The following is a 21,097-nucleotide window of genomic DNA, read 5'->3' as shown; positions in this document are numbered from 1 at the left end:
CATAGAAAACATCTGAGCCCACATGACCTGTCCTGCATAAGAGATGCTTGCTTTGTTTGCAGACTGTATAGAGTACTAGTCAAATGTTTGGACACATCTACTCATTCAAAGGTTTTTTATTTGTACTATTTTCTGCATTGTAGAATAATAATGAATAATAATATTAAAACTATAAAGTAACACATGGAATCATGTAGTTACCAAATATTGTATATTTTAGTTTCTTCAAAGCAGCCATCTTTTGCCTTGATGACAGCTTTGCACACACTTGGCATTCGCTCAACCAGCTTCACATGGAATGCTTTTCCAACAGTCTTGAAAGAGTTCCCACATATGCTGAGCACTTGTTGCCTGCCTCTTCCTTCACTCTGCAGTCCTACTCATCCCAAACCATCTCAATTGGTTTGAGGTCGGGGATTGTGGAGGCCAGGTCATCTGATGCAGCACTCCTTCACTCTCCTCCTTGGTCAAATAGCCCTTACGCAGTCTGGAGATGTTGGGTCATTGTCCTGTTGAAAAACAAATGATAGTCCCACTAAGCGCAAACCAGATGGGATGGCGTATTGCTGCAGAATGCTGTGGTAGCCATGCTGGTTAAGTGTACCTTGAATTCTAAATAAATCACTGAGTGTCACCAGCAAAGCACCATCACACCTCCTCCTCCATGCTTCACAGTGGGAACCACACATGCGGAGATCATCCGTTCACCTACTTTGTGTATGACAAAGACAGGGTGGTTGGAGCTAAAAATTTCAAATTTGGACTCATCAGACCAAAGGACAGATTTCCACTGGTCTAATGTCCATTGCTTATGTTTCTTGGCCCAAGAAAGTCTCTTCCTCGTGACCTTATGTAGTGGCTTCTTTGCAGCAATTTTCCAATGAAGGCCTGATTCACGCAGTCTCCTCTGAACAGTTGATATTGAGATGTCTGTTACTTGAACTCTGTGAAGCATTTATTTGTGCTGCAATATGAGGTGCAGTTAACTCTAATGAACTTATCCTCTGCAGCAGAAGTAACTCTGGGTTTTCCTTTCCTGTGGCGGTCCTCATGAGAGCCAGTTTCATCCTGGTTGCATCACCACCTGGTATGGCAACTGCGCAGCATCTGACCGTAATACCCTGACTACACCGGTCGCGTCACAAAATGCATTCAGGAATCTGTTATTCAATTATTGCACCCACACTGCTCGCGTGTGTCAAAGGCTAAAATAGAAGTAATTCCTATTTCTGACGCAGATCGCGCTGCAAGTCCTGCCTCTCCCATCTCTTCATTGGTTTAGAAGCAGGTACCCACGTGCCATCTCCTCATTGGTTATACCCACGTGGGTGATTGAAAGACTAACTGCGTTGCCGGTTGTCCTGGTAATACTATGGAAGTTCAGATGCCAATCACCATATAAGTTCAAAGATGAAAAAGCCTGGAAAGAGGATAGATGACTAGAAACGATTTGGTTGACCGTTTTATGTATGGCTTAATTGTCGGAGTAGAGGTCCTTGTGTATTTCAGGTAAATTAACAACCTAGTGTTTATATCCCAGGACAAATGAGCTAGCAACAGTAAGCTAGCTAAATAGGACAAATTAGCTAGCATGTGCAAGCTAACTAGCTAAATTGCCATAAATGTTTAAAGCTTTTCGACCTGTTCCCAAATTAATGTCATTGGTTCAGAGTTTTGATATTTTAACCTGTGTGTCGTGATCGTGTTTGGTGTAGAGGGACAAATAAAATTTATGCATGATGGAGCATGCTCACAGCCGGTTTGGGTCCTGTGTGAAGCGCTACATAGGGTCGTGCATTACATCCCTGGGGCCAAGCTTCCTGTATACTGCTGAACAATAGACCTATATACTGCTGAACAATTAATGAAATAGTTACCCGGTCTATTTGCGTTGTCTGTCCCCCAACAGCTACTCGCTGTTTATTATCTATGCATAATCACTTTACCCCTACCTACATGTACAAATGTACCTCGACTAACCTGTACCCCCGCACATTTACCCCCTGTATATACTCTAGCCTCATTATTGTTAATAATATTTTTATTGTTTTATTTTTTACTTGAGTTTATTTAGTAAATATTTTCTTAACCAACAATCCAGTCAAGAAAATATAGTTATGGGCTGGTAATAATTTCACAGTAAGGTCTATACCGCCTGTTCGGCGCATGTGACAAATAAAATTAGATTTTAGAGCAGGGGAGTATAGGAGGAGGAATTTTCTCCATATGCATTGTTATTTCGAAAGCTCATTTATTTGTATTTATTTTATACCTTTGTTGCCCATCTTTATCAAGGGATCCAATCATTCCGGACCCCACTGTAAAGGGCTGTCCCCGAAAATAACAACAAACAAATCTTGGTTGACTGAAAAGTTGTCTGTACTTTCGACCAAAGTGGATTTTTCCATATATAGACATACTCTGTGTTTTAATAAAATCAACTAAATTAATTGAGCTTGTCTGATGCTTTAAACTTACTGTTTAAGATAAGACTCATGACTCAACCTGACCCAAGCATTCTCCTCACGCTCCTGCTGGCTTTTTCAGATTAATATAATAATATATGCCATTTAGCAGACGCTTTTATCCAAAGCGACTTACAGTCAGTCATGTGTGCATACATTCTGCCATTAATCTCCTGAAGTTGCCGGTAATAGGCTATACAAGGAAACAGCAATGCCAATTTATCTTACCATTTCTACCAATCTGAGTGCCAGTTATGGTTTTCATATGTACATTTTCATGGAACAGTTTCATTTATAATAATGTCTTCCTATCTCAATCTTTGTCATGTGGTTAATAAAAATTGTATCTAAATTGAAATGATTACAAACCTAAAGTAACTTCTATTGCCAACTATGTAAAAATGGCCTACATGAAGCCAACAAATAAAAGTTGAAAATATCCTGAAGGAAAAAATATATATACACTGCTCAAAAAAAATAAAGGGAACACTTAAACAACACAATGTAACTCCAAGTCAATCACACTTCTGTGAAATCAAACTGTCCACTTAGGAAGCAACACTGACAATAAATTGCACATGCTGTTGTGCAAATGGAATAGACAACAGGTGGAAATTATAGGCAATTAGCAAGACACCCCCAATAAAGGAGTGGTTCTGCAGGTGGTGACCACAGACCACTTCTCAGATCCTATGCTTCCTGGCTGATGTTTTGGTCACTTTTGAATGCTGGCGGTGCTTTCACTCTAGTGGTAGCACGAGACTGAGTCTACAACCCACACAAGTGGCTCAGGTAGTGAAGCTCATCCAGGATGGCACATCAATGCGAGCTGTGGCAAGAAGGTTTGCTGTGTCTGTCAGCGTAGTGTCCAGAGCATGGAGGCGCTACCAGGAGACAGGCCAGTACATCAGGAGGCTGTAGGAGGGCAACAACCCAGCAGCAGGACCGCTACCTCCGCCTTTGTGCAAGGAGGCGCAGGAGGAGCACTGCCAGAGCCCTGCAAAATGACCTCCAGCAGGCCACAAATGTGCATGTGTCTGCTCAAACGGTCAGAAACAGACTCCATGAGGGTGGTATGAGGGCCCGACGTCCATAGGTGGGGGTTGTGCTTACAGCCCAACACCGTGCAGGATGTTTGGCATTTGCCAGAGAACACCAAGATTGGCAAATTTGCCACTAGCGCCCTGTGCTCTTTACAGATGAAAGCAGGTTCACACTGAGCACATGTGACAGACGTGACAGAGTCTGGAGATGCCGTGGAGAACGTTCTGCTGCCTGCAACATCCTCCAGCATGACCGGTTTGGCGGTGGGTCAGTCATGGTGTGGGGTGGCATTTCTTTTGGGGGGCCGCACAGCCCTCCATGTGCTCGCCAGAGGTAGCCTGACTGCCATTTGGTACCGAGATGACATCCTCAGACCCCTTGTGAGACCATATGCTGGTCGGGTTGGCCCTGGGTTCCTCCTAATGCAAGACAATGCTAGACCTCATGTGGCTGGAATGTGTCAGCAGTTCCTGCAAGAGGAAGGCATTGACGCTATGGACTGGCCCGCCCGTTCCCCAGACCTGAATCCAATTGAGCACATCTGGGACATCCATGTCTCGCTCCATCCACCAACTGTTGCACCACACTGTCCAGGAGTTGGCGGATGCTTTAGTTCAGGTCTGGGAGGAGATCCCTCAGGAGACCATCCACCACCTCATCAGGAGCATGCCCAGGCATTGTAGGGAGGTCATACAGCAACGTGGAGGCCACACACACTACTGAGCCTCATTTTGACTTGTTTTAAGGACATTACATCAAAGTTGGATCAGCCTGTAGTGTGGTTTTCCACTTTAATTTTGAGTGTGACTCCAAATCCAGACCTCCATGGGTTGATAAATTTTGATTTCCATTGATAATTTTTGTGTGATTTTGTTGTCAGCACATTCAACTATGTAAAGAAAAAAGTATTTAATAAGAATCATTCATTCAGATCTAGGATATGTTATTTTAGTGTACCCTTTATTTTTTTGAGCAGTGTATATCACATTGGCTATGCATGGTCTGTCTGTAACAAACTTAACATTGTATCAACTGGGTCCAGACTGAAGCTTGTGCTAGCGAACTTGCAACGTTGTACAAAATATTCTGGGCCCTCGAGTTTCCCGCACCAGTGAGCTCGTGACAGACACAGCTGTGGAGAAGATGGAAAGCTTAAAGTTTCTTGGCGTACACATCACTGACAAACTGAAATGGATCACCCACACAGATGGAGGCTAAAGAAATTTGCTTTGTCACCTAAAACATGCGCAAATTTGTAGATGCACAATTGAAAGCATCCTGTCGGGCTGTATCACCGCCTGGTACGGCAACTGCACTGCCCACAACCGCAAAGCTATCCAGAGGGTGGTGTGGTCTGCCCAACGCATTTACCGGGGGCAAACTACTCGCCCTCCAGGACACCTACAGCACCTGATGTCACAGGAAGGACAAAAAGATAATCAAGGACATCAACCACCCGAGCCACTGCCTGTTCATCCCGCTATCATCCAGAAGGTGAGGTTAGTACAGGTGCATCAAAGCTGGGACCGAGAGATTGAAAAACAGCTTTTATCTCAAGGCCATCAATGTTAAACAGCCGTTACTAGCACATTAGAAGCTGCTACCTATAGGCATAGACTAGGAATCATTGGCCACTTGAAGGAATGGAACACGAGTCACTTGAATAATGTTTACATATTTGTATTACTCATCTCATATGTACATACTGTATTCTATACTATTCTACAATCTCAGTCGCTTAATGCTTACATATCTTGCTTTACTCATCTCATGTGTATATACTGTTTTTCTGTACTATTCTACTGTATCAAAGTCCGTTCCACTCTGACATCGCTCGTCCATATGTACAGTTGAAGTCAGAAGTTTACATACACTTAGATTGGAGTCATTAAAACTATTTTTCAACCACTCCACAAATTTCTTGTTAACAAACTATAGTTTTGGCAAGTCGACTAGGACATCTACTTTGTGCACGACACAAGTGTTTTTTTCCAACAATTGTTTACAGACAGATTATTTCACTTATAATTTGCTTTATCACAATTCCAGTGGGTCAGAAGTTTACATACACTAAGTTAACTGTGCCTTTAAAACAGCTCGGAAAATTCCAGAAAATGATGTCATGGCTTTAGAAACTTCTGATAGGCTAATTGACATAATTTGAGTTAATTGGAGGTATACCTGTGGATGTATTATAAGGCCCACCTTCAAACACACAAACACAGTGCCTCTTTGCTTGACATCATGGGAAAATCAAAAGATATCAGCCAAGACCTCAGAAAATGAATTGTAGACCTCCAAGAGTCTGGTTCATCCTTGGGAGCAATTTCCAAACGCCTGAAGGTACCACATTCATCTGTACAAACAATAGTATGCAAGTATAAACACCAAGGGACCCGCAACCGTCATCCCGCTCAGGAAGGAGACGCGTTCTGTCTCCTAGAGATGAATGTACTTTGGTGTAAAAAGTGCAAATCAATCCCAGAACAACAGCAAATGACCTTGTGAAGATGCTGGAGGAAACTGGCACAAAAGTATCTATATCCACAGGAGTCCTATATCGACAACCTGAAAGGCCGCTCAACAAGGAAGAAGCCACTGCTCCAAAACCTCCACAAAAACTATGGTTTGCAACTGCACATGGGGACAAAGATCGTACTTTTTGGAGAAATGTCCTATGGTCCGATGAAACAAAAATAGAACTGCCATAATGACCATCGTTGTGTTTGGAATAAAAGGGGGATGCTTGCAAGCTGAAGGATACCACCCCAATCGTGAAGCATGGGGTGGCAAGCATCATGTTGTGGGGGTGCTTTGCTGCATGAGGGTCTGGTGCACTTCACAAAATAGATGGCATCATGAGGCAAGAAAATTGTGGATATATTGAAGCAACATCTCAAGACATCAGTCAGGAAGTCAAAGCTTGGTGGTAAATTGGGTCTTCCAAGTGGACAATGACCCCAAGCATACTTCCAAAGTTATGGCTTAAGGACAACAAAGTCAAGGTATTGGAGTGGCCATCACAAAGCCCTGACGTCAATCTTACAGAAGATTTGTGGGCAGAACTGAAAATGTTTGTGCGAGTAAGAAGGCCTACAAACCTGACTCAGTTACACCAGCTCTGTCAAGAGAAATGGGTCAAAATTCAGGGAACTTATTGTGGGAAGCTTGTGGAAGGCTACCTGAAACGTTTGACCCAAGTTAAAAATTGAAAGGCAATGCTACCAAATACTAATTGACTGTATGTAAACTTCTGACCCACTGGGAATGTGATGAAAGAAATAAAAGCTGAAATAAATAATTCTCTCTTATTTTGACATTTCACATTCTTAAAGTGGTGATCCTAACTGACTTAAGACCGGGGATTTTTACTAGGATTAAATGTCAGGAATTGTGAAAAACTGAGTTTAAAGGTGTATGTAAACTTCCGACTTCAACTGTGTATAGTCTTAATTAATTTCTACTTTGATTTGTGTGTGTTGTGTAATTTGTTAGATATTACTGCACTGTCGGAGCTAGAAGCACAAGCATTTCGCTACACCCACAATAACATCTGGTAATCACGTGTATGTGACCAATAAGATTAGATTTTTAGGCTTTTTGTGCAAAGGATAAGAAGCAGTGCTTGACTTGGGCAGGAGCTCTCTGGAGCTGAGTTCCGGCACCTCAAATGCTCTACTGCTTGAGCTCACGTTCCTCTTTACAGAATATTAGCTAAAAAGTATTGTGGAGCTCCTGCACCTAATATAAACAACACTTAAATATAAAAAATGACCAGCACCCAAAATGAGTACCGGAACCTATTTCAGTCCAAGTCGAGCACTGACGAGAAGTAATCAGGTAGGCCTATTTTATGATGGTTCCACTGGATCAGAGCTTGACATTTTTCCCTTTCACGCTGAGTGGTTATCGTAAGGGAGAGCGCTGTAAAGGTTTTTAAAGGTTTTTCAAATGGCCTACATTTGGAACTATTGTCATTCTCAATGGATGTAAAAACAGAATTTGTTTGCTTGCTGTTTGAGGTGAAAAAAACAACATTACTTTGACGAGCTCCACAGCTCATTAGTGGTGGTGTATTAAAGTTATCAGATCCCCAAATGGGCACATTTTAAATGGGCACATTTAAATGCCTACATTTGCGCACAGGCCAGGTCGCCTATATACGTCTATGAGTAATCAGGTGCACATCCTTACGTCTCCTTGACAGGAGCGCACCAAACAATAGACAATGACTACATTTTAATTGACTAAACTTGTAAATGGTATGAAATAAAACAAAACGTGTTTCTCACAAGTTGTAGCATAGGCTGTGCACTCTGCAAACAATGTCCACTCCGACAATGAGAACGGTAAGACTGGAATAATATATTGATGCATTAACATAAATTATCATAACCAAACAAACATTGTAGATTAGAAATGATAGAAATTAACAGTAAATATACTACTGGTGATATGTAATGGGGAAGTGAGACTAAAAATCAAAAGCATACAATTCACACAATGAAGTTCTGAAACAATGAATGTGCACAAATTGGTGGGAGAGAACACATGGAGGGAAGTGCATTGAGCTTCTTGGGCGCTGCATGGTCGAGCCGACGTCTCCATTGGCCGTGTTGCATTTACGATGACATGGCTCTGCAGAAGTCAGGGCATTCATACTTGCGCATTACAGAGCTGTTTGTTGTGAGGGGAGTTGTCAAGGAAGTGAGTTTGTGTTTATACAGGATCTACCGCCCCCCAATCGTGTCAATGCGGAGCTATACAGAGCCCTCCGCATTGTTACAACATATGGGAGGTGCATGGCGATGCGGTACTGAGCTCAATTTGGCCTCTCCGCAATTGTCACCCCCCTCCATATGGAGCCTCCGACCACATTTTTGGATAAAGCATAAATCGGCTTTGTCTGGTCCTCTACAATGGATTAGTTCATTAAGAGGTTGAATGTATGTGTGTGTATACGTGCGTTTGTGCGTGCGTACGCCCGTACACCCATCTTAGTGAACTAATCTGTGTGTGTGTGTGTGTGTGTGTGTGTGTGTGTGTGTATATATATATATAAAACATACAGTGGGGCAAAGAAGTATTTAGTCAGCCACCAATTGTGCAAGTTCTCCCACTTAAGATGAGGCCTGTAATTTTCATCATAGGTACACTTCAACTATGACAGACAAAATGCAGAAAATCACATTGTAGGAATTTTAATTTATTTGCAAATTATGGTGTAAAATAAGTATTTGGTCAATAACAAAAGTTTATCTCAATACTTTGTTATATACCCTTTGTTGGCAATGACAGAGGTCAAATGTTGTCTGTAAGTGTTCACAAGGTTTTCACACACTGTTGCTGGTATTTTGGCCCATTCTTCTATGCAGATGTCCTCTAGAGCAGTGATATTTTGGGGCTGTTGCTGGGCAACACGGACATTCAACTCCCTCCAAAGATTTTCTATGGGGTTGAGATCTGGAGACTGGCTAGGCCACTCCAGGACCTTGAAATGCTTCTTACAAAGCCACTCCTTCGTTGCCCGGGCGGTGTGTTTGGGATCATTGTCAAGCTGAAAGACCCAGCCAAGGTTCATCTTCAATGCCCTTGCTGATGGAAGGATACATGGCCCCATTCATTCTTTCCTTTACACGGATCAGTCGTCCTGGTCCCTTTTCAGAAAAACAGCCCCAAAGCATGATGTTTCCACCCCCATGCTTTACAGTAGGTATGGTGTTCTTTGGATGCAACTCAGCATTCTTTGTCCTCCAAACACGACGAGTTGTTTTTACCGAAAAGTTATATTTTGGTTTCATCTCCCAATCTTCTTCTGGATCATCCAAATGCTCTCTAGCAAACTTCAGACGGGCCTGGACGTGTACTGGCTTAAGCAGGGGGACCCGTCTGGCAATGCAGGATTTGAGTCCCTGGCGGCGTCGTGTGTTACTGATGGTAGGCTTTGTTACTTTGGTCCCAGCTCTCTGCAGGTCATTCACTAGGTCCCCCCGTGTGGTTCTGGGATTTTTGCTCACCGTTCTTGTAATCATTTTGACCCCACGGGGTGAGATCTTGCGTGGAGCTCCAGATCGAGTGAGATTATCAGTGGTCTTGTATGTCTTCCATTTCCTAATAATTGCTCCCGCAGTTGATTTCTTCAAACCAAGCTGCTTACCTATTGCAGATTCAGTCTTCCCAGCCTGGTGCAGGTCTACAATTTTGTTTCTGGTGTCCTTTGACAGCTCTTTGGTCTTGGCCATAGTGGAGTTTGGAGTGTGACTGTTTGAGGTTGTGGACAGGTATCTTTTATAACAAGTTCAAACAGGTGCCATTAATACAGGTAACAAGTGGAGGACAGAGGAGCCTCTTACAGGTTTGTGAGAGCCAGAAATCTTGCTTGTTTGTAGGTGACCAAATACTTATTTTCCACCATAATTTTCAAATAAATTAATTAACAATGTGATTTTCTGGATTTTTTTTCTTCTCACTGTCTGTCATAGTTGAAGTGTACCTATTATGAAAATTACAGGCCTCATCTTTTTAAGTTGGAGAACTTGCACAATTGGTGGCTGACTAAATACTTTTTTTGCCCCACTGTATACACACATGCATACACACAACTCAGTAAAAAAAGAAACGTCCATTTTTCAGGACCCTGTTTTTCAAAGATAATTGGTAAAAATCTAAACTTCACAGATCTTCATTGTAAAGGGTTTAAACACTGTTTCCCGTGCTTGCTCAATAAACCATAAACAATTCATGAACATGCACCTGTGGAACGGTTAAGACACTTACTTCTTAAGGCTAGGGGGTGGTATTTTCACGTCCGGATGAAGAGCGTGCCCAAAGTAAACTGCCTGCTACGCAGGCCCAGAAGCTAGGTTATGCATATTATTAGAAGTTTCTAAAACTGTTTGAATGATGTCTGTGAGTATTCTTTGAGAAATGAAGAAGTTAGGGTTGTCCAGAACGAGGGTCGAGTAAAGTGTACTGTTGTGGTTGAGGCGCGCGACCTGAACACGCTCCACTTTGTTTTCCTCTGGTATTGAACACAGTTTATTCCATCTAAAATTTGATCGATTATTTACATTTAAAAATACCTAAAGTTGAATTAGGAATGTTGTTTGAGATGTTTGGATCAAGTTTACAGGTAACTAATTAGATAATGTGTAGTCATGTTGCGGGAGTTGGAACCGGTGTATACTGTCTACAATAGGCAGAGAGAGGCTGAACTGAGGGCTTGTATGTAGGCCTGTTGTAAGGCAGGTTCACACCAGACCTCACCGGCAACAACGTCGCCTATGGGCACAAACCCACCGTCACTGGACCAGACAGGACTGGCAAAAAGTGCTTTTCACTGACGAGTCGTGGTTTTGTCTCACCAGGGGTGATGATCGGATTGAGTGAGCGTTACACAGAGGCCTGTACTCTGGAGCGGGATCGTTTGGAGGTGGAGGGTCCGTCATGGTCTGGGGCGGTGTGTCACAGCATCATTGAACTGAGCTTGCAGGAAATCTCAATGCTGTGCGTTACAGGGAAGACACACTCCTCCCTCATGTGGTACCCTTCCTGCAGGCTCATCCTGACATGAGCCTCCAGCCTGACAATGCCACCAGCTATACTGCTCGTTCTGTGCGTGATTTCCTGCAAGACAGGAATGTCCGTGTTCTGCCATGGCCAGCGAAGAGCCTGGATCTCAATCCCATTGAGCAAGTCTGGGACCTGTTGGATCGGAGGGTGAGGGCTAGGGTCATTCCCCCCCAGAAATGTCTGAGAACTTGCAGATGCCTTGGTGGAAGAGTGGGGCAAAATCTGGTGCAGTCCATGAGGAGGAGATGCACTGCAGTACTTAATGCAGCAGGTGGCCACACCAGATACTGACTGTTACTTTTGATTTTGACCCCCCCCCCTTTGTTCAGGGACACATTATTCAATTTCTGTTAGTCACATGTTTGTGGAACTTGTTCAGTTTGTCTGTTGTGTAAATATTTGTATGAACATAAGATTCAACATGTTAAGTTTCCTGAAAATAAACGTAGTTGACAGTAAGAGGACGTTTCTTATTTTTGCTGAGTGTGTATATATGTATCTGTTTTTCTTTCTTTAAAAAAATCTAGGTCGACTGAACAATCAACCAGTCGACTAATTGGGGTCAGCCCCTAACACTGTATTACATAATGTTGTCTGGGTGCACAGTTTGATGGTATAGCTCACTCAGTGTCCTGTCAGAGGTGTCATGTATGATGATACTTAAACATCCTAGCCTACTTCTAAAATGTCCCCTGACCCTTCACTCTCCCTTGCAGATCACTGAGCTCCTGGACGATGAGAAATTAGAGGCATGTGAGGAGCTGCCCCAGGACGGCGAGGGCGAGGAAGGCCCCCCTTCCGCCTCCGAATCCCCCCAACACAGTAACACGCAGGTCACTCCCTCTTCAAGGTAAGATAAGTTGATGATTGACTTTATGATTCTCATGGGGTAATTTGGTTTGCTGCTCTGGGTATACAAAAATATATAAAGCGTAGACAATTAGGAATGAATACAAAGAAAATTGAAAGGGGCAGTTCATGTGCGATTTATCAATGATTCATCTGTACTACAGCTGGGCGATATGTATCGTGATAAATAACTTTTGCTTGATAAGGAATAACTTTTTTTTTATCAACAGTTACTTTACATTAGTGCCAGGGCTCTATACTTTTTTATTTTTTCCAGTGCCAAGTCAGGACAACTGACATGGTAGCAAATTATTCAAAATAAAATATTTAATCGATCATATCCAGGGAATGTATGTCACATTCCAACCAAGCTGCCTGCTCCACCACAGCTATGTTCTTGTATCTGGGTTAAGCCATAAAGATCTCTTTATAGTATAATGTCATTGGGTCAGCTCAGCTCCCACATGAGAGTATTACATAATTGGAATCACAATTTCCACAAAATGCTGAGTGAAACGGCTTATTTATTATTACATATCAAATTTTATTGGACACATACACACATTTAGCAGATGTTAAGGGTGTAGCGAAATGCTTGTGTTCCTAGGTCCAACACTGCAGTAGTATCTAATAATTCACAACAATACACACCAATCTAAAAGTAAAAGAATGGAGTTAAGAAATATATAAATATTAGGACGAGCAATGTCGGAGTGGCATTGACTAAAGTGCAGTAGAATGATACAGTATATACATATGAAATGAGTAAAGCAGTATGTAAACATTATTAAAGTGACTGATGTTCCATTGTTAAAGTGACCAGTGATTCAATGTCTCTGTATACAGGGCAGCATTCTCTAAAGTGCAGGATTGCGTAACCGGGTGGTAGCCGACTAGTGATAGCAATCATGGTGGGAAATGTTCAGGGCTCTACGCTGAATTTTTTTTATAAGGAGTAAATCATTTGACATTTAGGATTTAAAATAAATAAATATTTAAGTGTTTTAATGATAAGAAATTACTTAAAGTTAATTAATAAATATTTTAGGGGAGACCAAAAATTTCTGCTGCCACTTTAAGGGGCGGGCCGTTACCATGGTAGAGGGGCACGCCGTCTCTGTCAGACATGCGAATCACTGTTTCTTCCGTAGCAGCAGACATTTGAAGCAAACCCAACTAATATTGAAAAACAACAAAATGATGTAACTAGCCAACTCGACCAACTTTTACATCTGGGCTTTGACTTTATTTTATTTTTTACTATTCCCAAATGTTTTGGTTGTTGAAATAGACATTCTTACCTAACAATGCCTAAATCTACCTGCATTTGGCGGGTGTTCATTTCCCACCGTGATCGTAACTATTTTTCAATCTGGTGACTCCGCGTGGGCTCCTGACCTCAAGTGTCTACACACTGAGCAAAATAGTGTATTAGATCATAACGTTTTTTTCTCATTCAATGTACTGAGCAAAATGGTGCTAGTTCAGGACCAGGTAGCCATGTAAAAGCTGTGCTGATCTCCACTCTACCAAACGGATGAGTGTCTCCCTTCAAAAGTCCGGAGGTCTAGACATGAAAGATAATCTAAGTCTTTCTGTTGATCTCATCTCCTCGCCTCTATTTGTTTAGTTCCAGTGCACCTGCACCCACTTTGATCTCAGCAGAGCGCCAACAGGGCTATTGAGAGCTCCACCACAGGGCCACCATACAACAGCTAAATGTCAGACAGGTCTGGTATCACAGGCTGCTTAAATCGTATTAATGGAGAACAATTTCAGAGGAGCGAGTCTGTCATTCCTTTACACAATTGTCTGTTTTTATGGCCACACTCCTCCACATTCTGAGCATACTGTTCAACACAGACATTACAGGAAGCTACACCAACCCCTCTTTTACGCTACTGCTACTCTGTCCATCATATATATGCATAGTTACTTTAACCATATCTGCATGTACATACTACCTCAATCAGCCTGACTAACCGGTGTCTGTATGTAGCCTCGCTACTTTTATAGCCTCGCTACTGTTATTTTTCACTGTCTTTTTACTGTTGTTTTTATTTCTTTATTTACCTAACACCTTTTTTTGCACCATTGGTTAGAGCCTGTAAGTAAGCATTTAAGGTCTACACATGTTGTATTCAGAGCACGTGACAAATAAACTTTGATTAGATTATAAGAGCAATGAAGAACAATAGGGATTTAAGAGTGACTCATTGTACTCCTGGATTGTTTCAAGAAGTACACGAGGCTGTAAAGATTCACTAGTGCAAAGTAAACAAAATACTTAACATAAAGTTCCAAGTCAGCCTCCAATTTAGAGCATTTAAAAAAAAATGTTTTACCTTATTTAACTAGGCAAGTCAGTTAAGAACAAATTCTTTTTTTTCAATGACAGCCTAGGAACAGTGGGTTAACTGCCTGTTCAGGGACAGAACGACAGATTTGTACCTTGTCAGCTCGGGGGTTTGAACTTGCAACCTTCCGGTTTCTAGTCCAACGCGCTAACCACGAGGCTACCCTGCCGCCCCATAGGCCTCTAGATGTTCCGCTTTTGCTTAGGAACTTTTTTCCCCTAGATTGTTGGTGGTGTAGCTTCCTGTTTAAATCGAAAGCCTCTATCAAAGTGGGTTTGGGTGGCTCTGCCTGGCCCACTTGCCCTGTATTTAACCCTTTACATGGCACATTTGGTGCACTGATAAACATCTACATTGGAACGCAGTGGCTACAGGGTTTGCAACTAACTTTTTTCATCACCCAGTACCGTGCCGAAGTGCAATTTCAACTGTCCCAAACTGAACTTGAACCGTCCCATATTGTTTATTAAACATTTTAATTTTTTTAATGTTTTGATATGCCAGCATTGATCTAGGTAATTTGCAGTGCTTTTAAAGTAATTGGTTTATTTCGGAGACCGATAAATACAGACTATATTACAAAACCCTTTTTGCATCTTAATGTAAACAAACACCCATTACATTATTAATAATTATAATTTATTAATTGAACATGATAACCACATGCATACAATATATTGGAGAGAAGAATGTTATTGTGAACTGATTACTGAATAAACTTAGACATTCCATTAGACCACCAGCTGCCCCATTTAAACACAACACAACAAAATACAATAAAGAATGCATGTGTTCCCCAGCCTGACAATGCCAAAATCTACCTGCATTTGGCAAAATCTAACAGCCATTCAGATTTTTTTACCAGCCCAAATATTTTTTTGTTGTTGCTAAAAATCACACAAACAAAATGCAATAAAACAGATGAGCATGCTTTGTAATGTTTCTAAAACAATACATGTAGTACGAGTAAGAAGTAATGTGGTATATTGTTTAAATTCATTTTCTGTGACTTGAGTCTTTTAACCAAAATATCACAGCATTCTGTAATTTAAACAAACTTTTATGCCTTTGCGCATCACTTCTAAAAATGAATCTTGTCACTCTGCTCTTCACGTGCGCACACACCATGACCGGCAGTGTTGCGGCGCGAGGCAGAAATACATTGCACATTTTACAGGTTTAGGTCAGGGAGATACAGCCATATTCTCAAGAATACCATAATAGCTAGCCATAGCCTACAGACAATGCAAATGCCACAGCAACTCCCGGCACACGAAACCTCCGCTCTGGGCCGGCAGGCCGCAAACAGGCTGGAAGAAAGTAAAATGTGCATTCTAGTAGGCCTTTTTGCCCAACATTGGAATGATATTCTAATATTATACATTTATATTAACCAAAATAATTACAAATGTGATGCCTAGCCAGCAATATCATAGGTTGTCCAGGATTCAAACAATCTTACCTTGCTTTTAATAGCCTACAGCCGAAATCTGACCATAGAAAAAAAGCTATGATTTTCTGATATGCCATTTAAACCAACATTTCTTATTCTAACGTCCAAAGGCAGTAAGGCACAATCCTATTTTTGCATCTTCAGATATTCCCTCTTTCTAAGTTTCTACCATTAGGCTGTATGTCCATCTGCCATCTGACCATTATAAAAACTGCTTGCATCAGGTGAGAGTTTGCGAATGGTGTTCTTCCGTAATAGCATTTTGGAACATTCACGCATATGGCTGAGATGAGGGAACATGTACTGCTCAAAAAAATAAAGGGAACACTAAAATAACACATCCTAGATCTGAATGAATGAAATATTCTTATTAAATACTTTTTTCTTTATGTAGTTGAATGAGCTGGCAACAAAATCACACAAAAATTATCAATGGAAATCAAATTATCAACCCATGGAGGTCTGGATTTTGAGTCCCACTCAAAATTAAAGTGGAAAACCACACTACAGGCTGATCCAACTTTGAATGTAATGTCCTTAAAACAAGTCAAAAATGAGGCTCAGTAGTGTGTGTGGCCTCCACGTGCCTGTATGACCTCCCTACAACGCCTGGGCATGCTCCTGATGAGGTGGCGGATGGTCTCCTGAGGGATCTCCTCCCAGACCTGGACTAAAGCATCCGCCAACTCCTGGACAGTCTGTGGTGCAACGTGGCGTTGGTGGATGGAGCGAGACATGATGTCCCAGATGTGCTCAATTGGATTCAGGTCTGGGGAACGGGCGGGCCAGTCCATAGCATCAATGCCTTCCTCTTGCAGGAACTGCTGACACACTCCAGCCACATGAGGTCTAGCATTGTCTTGCATTAGGAGGAACCAAGGGCCAACCGCACCAGCATATGGTCTCACAAGGGATCTGAGGATGTCATCTCGGTACCAAATGGCAGTCAGCCTACCTCTGGCGAGCACATGGAGGGCTGTGCGGCCCCCCCAAAGAAATGCCACCCCACACCATGACTGACCCACCGCCAAACCGGTCATGCTGGAGGATGTTGCAGGCAGCAGAACGTTCTCCACGGCATCTCCAGACTCTGTCACGTCTGTCACATGTGCTCAGTGTGAACCTGCATTAATCTGTAAAGAGCACAGGGCGCTAGTGGCAAATTTGCCAATCTTGGTGTTCTCTGGCAAATGCCAAATGTCCTGCACGGTGTTGGGCTGTAAACACAACCCCCACCTATGGACGTCGGGCCCTCATACCACCCTCATGGAGTCTGTTTCTGACCGTTTGAGCAGACACATGCACACTTGTGGCCTGCTGGAGGTCATTTTGCAGGGCTCTGGCAGTGCTCCTCCTGCGCCTCCTTGCACAAAGGCGGAGGTAGCGGTCCTGCTGCTGGGTTGTTGCCCTCCTACGGCCTCCTCCACGTCTCCAGATGTACTGGCCTGTCTCCTGTTAGCGCCTCCATGCTCTGGACACTACGCTGACAGACACAGCAAACCTTCTTGCCACAGCTCGCATTGATGTTCCATCCTGGATGAGCTTCACTACCTGAGCCACTTGTGTGGGTTGTAGACTCTGTCTCGGTGAAAGCACCGCCAGCATTCAAAAGTGACCAAAACATCAGCCAGGAAGCATAGGAACTGAGAAGTGGTCTGTGGTCACCACCTGCAGAACCACTCCTTTATTGGGGGTGTCTTGCTAATTGCCTATAATTTCCACCTGTTGTCTATTCTATTTGCACAACAGCAGTTCACTGGTCACGATGGCAACACCCATCCGTAGCACGCGCTCCAGCAGGTGTATCTCACTGATCATCCCTAAAGCCAACACCTCATTTGGCCGCCTTTCGTTCCAGTTCTCTGCTGCCTGTGACTGGAACGAATTGCAAAAATCGCTTTAGTTGGAGACTTATCTCCCTCACCAACTTCAAACATCTGCTAACCGATCGCTGCAGCTGTACATAGGCTATCGGCAAATAGCCCACCCATTTTTACCTACCTCATCCCCATACTGTTTTTATTTATTTACTTTTCTGCTCTTTTGCACACCAATATCTCTACCTGTACATGACCATCTGATCATTTATCACTCCAGTGTTAATCTGCAAAATTGTAATTATTCGCCTACCTCATGCCTTTTGCACACAATGTATATAGACTCCCCCTTTTTCCCCCCTACTGTGTTATTGACTTGTTAATTGTTTACTCCATGTGTAACTCTGTTGTCTGCTCACACTGCTATGCTTTATCTTGGCCAGGTCGCAGTTGCAAATGAGAACTTGTTCTCAACTAGCCTACCTGGTTAAATAAAGGTAAAATAAAACATGTGAAATTTATTGTCAATCAGTGTTGCTTCCTAAGTGGACAGTTTGATTTCGCAGAAGTATGATTGACTTGGAGTTACATTGTGTTGTTTAAGTGTTCCCTTTATTTTTTTGAGCAGTGTATTTGTGTACTTGTAATGTGAAATATTCATAGTGTATCAACTTTTAAGCTAAATGTTTCATCCTCGTCTTTACGTTTAAACATTTTTATTATGGAACCACTGTTGTATGCATTTGATATTTTCCCACAACTTTCCCAACATCCTAGACATATGTTTTGGCTGTACAGTAACATGCTGCAATATACATGAAGTCAGAACTGCGCTTCCCAGCGCTGTTCTGAACTTGAGCACCTTGCAAAACAAGAAGTTGACCCCTCCCTCCTGCTAATTTGGCAGCTTTTGCACATTTAATTTCTGAGTGAGGGAAATACTTGAAATGAAGAGGACTCTAAGTATTTTTTAAGTGAGACGTTGAGGATTATAATAAATACTGCGTTGATGTCGCACAAGCAAGCCAAACACCCTTTAGTCCAAATTTGCAATTTCCATAGGATAAAACTGTCATATACATTGTCAATGTTTATGATCACTATGTTTGATGTACTGTTACAAGATGACATGCTATCATACCCTGGGTTGTTCTGAACAGAACGAGCCCATGTTTGTTTATTGTGAAGAAAAATGGCCGTCACACGCACCTGAATGCGCTCATGACTCCTTTCTATGCGCATCAAAATTACTATCGGTTGATGCCCACCTGACCCAGATTGAGATTTAGAATGGACCGTTTTGGGATTTCATAAACAATGGCGGGGAGGCAGGGTTGTGTTCCAACCAAAACGACTACAAGTGTGCTTGCTCTAGCTCATCAACGGAGAAGGAGAACTAGGAGTAAAGGTGCATTGAAATTACTTAGGAACTGTGCACACTTTGGAGGTGTGTGTGTGTGTGTGTGTGTGTGTGTGTGTGTGTGTGTGTGTGTGTGTGTGTGTGTGTGTGTGTGTGGCCACTTTGAGATCCCAGTTAGTCCTCTCACTCAAACCCTTATAATTTCTTATGTTGCACCTATCCCATATTTTCCATGAATATTCTTAGAATTTTACTGAATGTATCCAGAGTATTTTCAGATGTTGGTATCAACAAATGTGGCAATAAGTACAGTAAATTGCACATAAAATCAACAGTGTAATGTGTGGATTCAGTTGTCAGGTGAACTGTAGTCCTCACGTTTTGGTCTAATAATTTTCCGTAATCTCCTAACTGTTCCCTTTCAATTGCTACCATGGATATGCATATGCTTTTCATATTTTTTCTGTAAGAAACATTTAAATTTAGCCCTATCCATATAGGCCCATTCTCACCAGTGTAAAGGGTTAAGGTGATTAAACCCATTAATCCCTAATCCACACAAACAGACAGCCACATGCACCATGGCAGGGGGAAATAGTCTACATGGCTAGAAAGGCTTGAGACAGTGACACACCCCACAGCACACCGCACATACAGTGAGTTCTCAAAGTATTGGGACTGTGACAGTTTTGTCTCTACTCCAGCACTTTGGATTTGAAATTATACAGTAACTACAAGGTTAAAGTACAGACTCAGCTTTAATTTGAAGGTAATTTTCATCCATATTGGGTGAACTGTTTAGGAAGCACTTTTGGTACATAGTCCCCCCTATTTTTGGGTACCTAAAGTATTGGGACAAATTCACTTGTGTAGTCAAAAGCTTAGTTTGGTCCCATATTCCTAGCATGCAATGATTACATCAAGCTTGTGACTACAAACTTGTTGGATGCATTTTGCTGTTTGCTTTCGTTGTTTCCAATTTATTTTTGCCCAATTTTAAATGAATGGTAAATAATGTATTGTTATTTTGGAGTCACTTTTTTATTGTAAATAAATAAGAATGGAATGGTTCTAAACACAATATGAAGAGCCAGAGAGCAACGGAGATCAGTTCAGAGAGCAGATCCACGCGTGTGCACATTTGTTGATATTCTTTGCTAGTTAGTGAGTTACTAGCCACTTATTTATTTTTTATTTTTATTTATTTCACCTTTATTTAACCAGGTAGGCTAGTTGAGAACAAGTTCTCATTTGCAACTGCGACCTGGCCAAGATAAAGCATAGCAGTGTGAACAGACAACACAGAGTTACACATGGAGTAAACAATTAGCAAGTCAATAACACAGTAGAAAAAATGGGCAGTCTATATACAATGTGTGCAAAAGGCATGAGGAGGTAGGCGAATAATACAATTTTTGCAGATTAACACTGGAGTGATAAATGATCAGATGGGCATGTACAGGTAGAGATATTGGTGTGCAAAAGAGCAGAAAAGTAAATAAATAAAAACAGTATAAAAACAGTATGGGAATGAGGTAGGTGAAAATGGGTGAGCTATTTACCTATAGACTATGTACAGCTGCAGCGATCGGTTAGCTGCTCGGATAGCTGATGTTTGAAGTTGGTGAGGGAGATAAAAGTCTCCAACTTCAGCGATTTTTGCAATTCGTTCCAGTCACAGGCAGCAGAGTACTGGAACGAAAGGTGGCCAAATGAGGTGTTGGCTTTAGGGATGATCAGTGAGATACACCTGCTGGAGCGCGTGCTACGGATGGGTGTTGCCATCGTGACCAGTGAACTGAGATAAGGCGGAGCTTTACCTAGCATGGACTTGTAGATGACCTGGAGCCAGTGGGTCTGGCGACGAATATGTAGTGAGGGTCAGCCGACTAGAGCATACAAGTCGCAGTGGTGGGTGGTATAAGGTGCTTTAGTGACAAAACGGATGGCACTGTGATAGACTGCATCCAGTTTGCTGAGTAGAGTGTTGGAAGCCATTTTGTAGATGACATCGCCGAAGTCGAGGATCGGTAGGATAGTCAGTTTTACTAGGGTAAGCTTGGCAGCGTGAGTGAAGGAGGCTTTGTTGCGGAATAGAAAGCCGACTCTTGATTTGATTTTTGATTGGAGATGTTTGATGTGAGTCTGGAAGGAGAGTTTGCAGTCTAGCCACCTAAGTA

At 42.2% G+C, this 21,097-nt stretch overlaps 1 protein-coding gene across 4 annotated transcripts in view; it reads left to right on the top strand.

Annotated features, from left to right (window-relative positions):
* The window catches only part of fam13b (family with sequence similarity 13 member B), a 79,737-nt gene that overhangs the window by 37,813 nt on the left and 20,827 nt on the right, over positions 1-21,097 (top strand). For all 4 annotated transcript variants that reach the window (XM_035762100.2, XM_035762086.2, XM_035762110.2 and 1 more), the window contains exon 7: positions 11,798-11,931. In XM_035762100.2, coding sequence (XP_035617993.1) covers positions 11,798-11,931 — 134 coding nt within the window. The remainder of the gene's footprint in view (positions 1-11,797; positions 11,932-21,097) is intronic.

The sequence above is a fragment of the Oncorhynchus keta genome, chromosome 4 (assembly GCF_023373465.1).
Source record: "Oncorhynchus keta strain PuntledgeMale-10-30-2019 chromosome 4, Oket_V2, whole genome shotgun sequence".
In the NCBI taxonomy this organism is placed as follows: Eukaryota; Metazoa; Chordata; class Actinopteri; order Salmoniformes; family Salmonidae; genus Oncorhynchus; species Oncorhynchus keta.
The sequence above is the reverse complement of the archived record's forward strand: the minus strand, read 5'-3'. Positions and strand labels throughout refer to the sequence as shown.